General features: G+C 56.6%; 1 protein-coding gene across 1 annotated transcript; it reads right to left on the bottom strand.

Moving 5' to 3' along the window:
- Positions 1-430: 430 nt before the first annotated feature.
- Positions 431-2165, bottom strand: ZNF648 (zinc finger protein 648). The gene has a single exon (XM_005906892.2). The coding sequence runs from the start codon at positions 2163-2165 to the stop codon at positions 471-473; it is 1695 nt and encodes a 564-aa protein (XP_005906954.2). The 3' UTR covers positions 431-470.
- Between the last annotated feature and the right edge of the window lie 3009 nt (positions 2166-5174).

Genomic DNA, 5174 nt, shown 5'->3' with positions numbered 1-5174 from the left:
GTCTCTGGATTAAACCTCCTGGCTAATCCTGTTACCTTAAAATGTAAATTATGGGAGTAGGTCTAGTGAGGTCTTTACAACCTCCAGACGTTCTTTTGATTCATTGGAGAGTATATAACTCCACTGCTAACACTAGCAACGGGGTACTCTTTCTGCCCCCCTTCTGATGCCTATGTCAGAAGCTTTCTCTGTCTCCTTTATACTTTAATAAAACTTTATTATACAAAGCTCTTCGATTAACTTCGATTAACTTTCGCTTTGGAGGATTCCCTCAAGGAGACCAAGCTTCTGGGGATTTCTTTATTCACGTTAAAACAGAAAAGGACCTTTCTCTAGAGAGGATCAGCCCTGATGCTTTCTCGGTATTTGCAGATGGTTTTGAGGGCAGGAAGCGGCTAATCTTTTTTGTCACCGCATCCGAGGTCGGCTGTGTCTTCTTCACCTTCCCTGAGGGCCAGCCGAGGGTGCCCTCACTCGTCGTCGGAGGACAGGGTGGTGGGCTCCTTCTTGCAGCTGTGGTGCTTGGCTTGGTGTCGTCGGAGGTGATTGGACCGGGTGAAGGCCTGGCCGCAGTCGGCGCACTGGTAGGGCCTCTCGCCGTTGTGCACCCGAATGTGCTGGGCCAGCTCCGAGGCCACGCGGAAGGCCCGGCCACACTCGGCGCAGAGGAAGCCCTTCTCCCCGGAGTGGATCTGTTGGTGCCGCTTCAGGGTGGAGGAGCGCGCGAAGGCCTGGCCACACTGCGCGCAAGGAAAGGGCCGCTCGCCGGTGTGGATGCGCTGGTGGCGCGCCAGGCGCGAGGGCTGCGCGAAGGCCACGCCGCAGTCGGCGCACTTGAAGGGCCTCTGGCCGGTGTGCAGCGTCTGGTGCTCCAGCAGGTTGGAGGATTTGGTGAAGCACTTGCCGCAGGTGGGGCAGGGGAAGGGCCGCTCGCCCGAGTGCACGCGCTGGTGCTCCATCATCCGGCTGGCCACTGCGAACTCCCGGTCGCAGGTGGGGCAGCGGAAGGGCTTCTCGCCCAGGTGCGTGCGCTGGTGGCGCAGCAGCGACAGCGGCTTGTTGAAGGTCAGGCCGCACTCGGCGCACGGGAAGGGCTTGTCGTTGCTGTGCATGTTGCGCTGGTGTTTGCGCAGGTCCGAGGAGCGCACGAAGGCCTTCCCGCAGTCCGGGCACGGGTAGGGTTTCTCGCCCGTGTGCGTGCGGATGTGCTTGCGGTGATCGGAGGACCAGGTGTAGGTCTTGTCGCAGAAGGGGCACTGGTAGGGCCGCTCGCCTGTGTGCAGGCGCTGGTGCTGCTGGAGCGTGGCCCGGTGGGAGTACGCCTTCCCGCACAGCTCGCACGCGTAAGGCTTAGCGCCCAGCGACTTCTGGACGGCCCTCCCGCCCCGCAGGCACTTGTAGGGACGTGCCTCGCCCTGCCTGCCCTCCCCGGAGCCCGCCGGGTTCGGGTCCTTAGAGCCCTTCCACGCTTTGGCCAGAGCCTCCTCCACTGCCAGGCAGGCCTGGGTAGCCGACTCCTGGGCTGGTGTGTGTGTCTCTTGCGTGGAGAGGTCCCAACTGCCCCCTGCTTTGGGGACACACGCCCCCGCAGAGGAGTTGTCTGGGGACTTGTCTCCATCCTTCTGTGCACGGAAGTACCTTGCAGAACCAAGGAAGTTGGATGGGACCCCGAGGGTGGCGTCCAGATTTGCCCTTGAGTCTGCCTCATCACCAGCAGGTAATGAGGCCCTAGGAGGTTGCGTCTCCCCGAACCACTTGCGCGCGAGGCCCCTGGGGAGGGCACTGGGAGTCATGCTTGCTCTGGGGGAGGCCTCGGTTGGGGTGATCTTTGACGCATCTCTTTCCCAACTGGCCTTCTTCCACAGTGGTGCCATGGGTTTCTTCCCCACACCTGCGGCACTAAAGGAGTCGGAGAATTTCTCTTCCTTCCTGCAGGCTGGATGCTTCCAGAGCAAGTCAGGATTGTCCTCGGTCACTTGGGAGCTGCCCCTTGGTCGGGCCTGCTGATCAGGGTCACCAGTGGCCCCTTGGTCTCCTGCCTTTCCAGGAGCCTCATCCTCACTCTCCAAGTTGACGCTCAGCATCCCGGGGTCATAAGCCTCCCTAGTCAAGCTGCAGAGGGGAGATGCATCTCCCCACCCATCCTGGGGGTCCCCCTGTGCCATTACGTGCAGGCCCTTCTACTCTTGCTTCTCCAAGACAGACCTTCACTTGGCTCAGGAAACCTGCAAAAAGGAAGATCCCAAAGAACAGACTTCGTCACCTTCACAGCCACAGGAACTGAGTTCTCACTACAGGTCTGTATGCAGCTGGCAGCCACACCAGCCACTGTTGGTCCCTCACAGGTGAAGGAGGACCTGGAACCTGTGAAAACTCCCCAGTCGCCCTTAGTCCTGTGGAGTTCCCCCTTGCTGGAAGCCCCAGGAGACAGTGCTGTCAGGATGGCCAGTGTGAGCATTTGCTGAGTAGCATCTGTGCTCTGTCCCACCCTGGGGCTCAAACACCAACTGCTAGCCGGGTGGGTTCTCTGTGAGCTGAGGAAGAATAGACGAAGGGCAGAAAGCAAGGTCTGGTTGTCCTTGGACCTCTTACACCTTCGGTGCAGCCGGGAAGCTGGAAACCAGGCTGGCTCTTGCTGTTCCTGCCTGGAGAGCAAGCCTGCTGTGTTTTGATGGTGGCAGCGAGGCTGCCTCCCACACACTGGGCTGTGTGGGCCACCTCTTCCAAGGACACGGACCAGCTCCTGGGAGCATGGGGGTGAGTCAGGAAGACACTACGGTGTTCCCAAGAAGAAACCCAGCTGCCCCTCCCTGCTTAAGTGGGGCTTCTCAGGCCTTTGTAGCAAAGCACCCCTTGCTGGTGGGCAAGGTAAAACACATCCAACCAGGGAGAAAGGGGTGCCCACTGAAAGCTTGAACTACCCCTGAAATACTGCTTCACTTAAACATTCATGGGAATGTACATTCTATGTCCTGTTTATTTTAACATGAAAAGAGTGTTTTAAGTTAGCTTTGGTTTAAATGTTTTAACTTTCCCCCAGTGTGTTATATTTAGCCTGTGGCCTCATGGACTCCTGGCATACCCCCTTATATCCCAGGGGTGCCTATACCCCAACTTGAAAAGTGTAGACTTAGGGTTTTGACAGCAAGGCACGACAAAGGAGCCTTTGAGATGCATTTTCCGATTGATTTTATTTTAGCTTGAAGACACAGAGACCTGCTGAGGTTGGCTAATAAGGATTGTTTGTATGAGTTTTACAGGGGTTGCCTGAGTGAGAGGCAGGCTACTGAGGGTCTCTGTGGGGCTGGGGTAGGGAGTGAGGGGGAGGAGCAATTTCTAACCCAAGGGCTGAGTTTGGTCTGGAGGGAAGCTTCTGAGAATCCCAGAGATCAGTAGTACTACCAGTTCCATTTTCTGGGCAAATGTTACGAGCCAGACAATGTGCTGCATACTTCACAAGCCTGACTTTCTTTATTCCTCCCAGCAACCTTTAATATAGACACTGTTACTGTTAGAGTAACCTTTCCATTTCATAGACCAGAAAACTGAGGCTTCAAGAGATTACTCACCTGCCTAAGGTCACACAACTCATAGGCAGCAGCCCTGGGGTTTCTGCCTTCAAGGAGTTGTCCTGGCTCCCAGATGTGGCCTCCCCATGAAGGCCCTGCCTAGAGGCCGGGCCCTGCCCAAGAATGGCCACAGCATCCTAGGGGGAGAGCCACTGCTTTCTGAGGCATCAAAGCCCCTTGTGTTTACTGGGCCAAGGCACCTTGGCTATGGGGCCTCATGGCTGGGCTCCTCCCTGCCCCTGTTGACCCAGATTGCCCTCGGCAGGAGAGAGAGGCCAGATTGCCCGCTACAGAGACTGTTGCCCGGGGCGGTCAGGAGTATGAGTCATTGAGTGTTTACTTTCCGAAAGCTGCTGCACTTCTCCTCCGCCCACCTTCCACCACCTCTCAGAGGGATCGGCTCTGCACTCCTCTTCAGGGTGGAGGCGTTCCATCTTTCCTCAGCAACACAGATTCATTCGTTGGACAGATGTGGAGCAAATGGTTAAAATCATATGCCTGTATCAACAAACATCTCTGAGCCTGGTCCTCTTCATCTGCAGGATGGAGATACTGCCCCTACTGTATACTCCGTGGGATGCTCCTGCACACACGCGGCTGGCACTCAGTGACTGGGGCATTGTTACTCGAGCTGCTCGCTCCTCTGGGAGGTGTCTAGGTGGACGATCCTCGCAGTTTGGTGCTTGAGGTTCACACAGTAAGGTCATGTCCTGATTTATTAGCCCCTGTGCCATCAAGCTGCCCTTCTCCCAGCTTTTGCCTGATCATAAGCCCAGGTACTGTGAAAATGTGTGGAGGTGCAGCAAAGAGGAGGAATCCTCACTCTCTCCTTGGACACAGAAGCCATAGATGAAGGGAGGACACAGGGCAGTGATGACTGGGGTCCAGCCTCTCCTGTCCCTTTGTGCCCGAAGCCCAGGGGCCACTGCCTCCCTCTGACCATCCTGCTCTGTCCCTGTAATGTGTTAGAGTTGAGCTGACATACCTCTTGGCAGGAAACCAGGTTGGATGTATTTTCAGTGGTTCTTAGAGAGTAGCTGTGCCTGTGTGTGTGTGTGTATGTAGAGGAACACAGCACTGGCCAGCGTGCCTGATCCAGACTGTGGTCTACCAGTCAGACGGCAAGAAAGTGCTGGATTTGAGTGAAGCAGATTCTTTCTTTCTGTGGGACAACTTGCCGTGCAGGTTCATGGGGAGTGTTTCACAGACCACATCCCACCTACTCCCCACCCTTCCTCTGGCACGTGTCCCCATTTCTACACAACACACGTCTCATCCCCGTCCTTCAGGCCAGAAGTGAGCCTCCTCAGGGTGGCACCCAGCCCTCTGCTAGCTCATCACTGACAGGGGGCTGCCTTCCAAATGGGAAACTCCTCCCCTATCTGCAGCCACGTCCCCTGCTCGCTTCTTCCTGAAGTGGCCAAAGGTGCTCTCTTGACCACCAAGAAGACCGAGAGGAAGGCAGGGGCTCAGGAGGGGTTTTTTGGCCAAGTTGACACGAATATTCCCGGTCTGGAAGAGGAACCCTGATGCCACGGTGCGGCTAGCCCCTCTGCTTTCCAGATGCACTGACCCCAGAGGCAGGCAGCATGCAGTCCTTTCCTG

Source organism: Bos mutus, chromosome 16 (assembly GCF_027580195.1).
Source record: "Bos mutus isolate GX-2022 chromosome 16, NWIPB_WYAK_1.1, whole genome shotgun sequence".
NCBI classification, from domain to species: domain Eukaryota; kingdom Metazoa; phylum Chordata; class Mammalia; order Artiodactyla; family Bovidae; genus Bos; species Bos mutus.
The sequence above is the reverse complement of the archived record's forward strand: the minus strand, read 5'-3'. Positions and strand labels throughout refer to the sequence as shown.

What these genes read in the sequence shown, in the direction of transcription:
- ZNF648 (XM_005906892.2), bottom strand. Translation starts at nt 2,165, where the DNA reads ATGGCACAGGGGGACCCCCAGGATGGGTGGGGAGATGCATCTCCCCTC.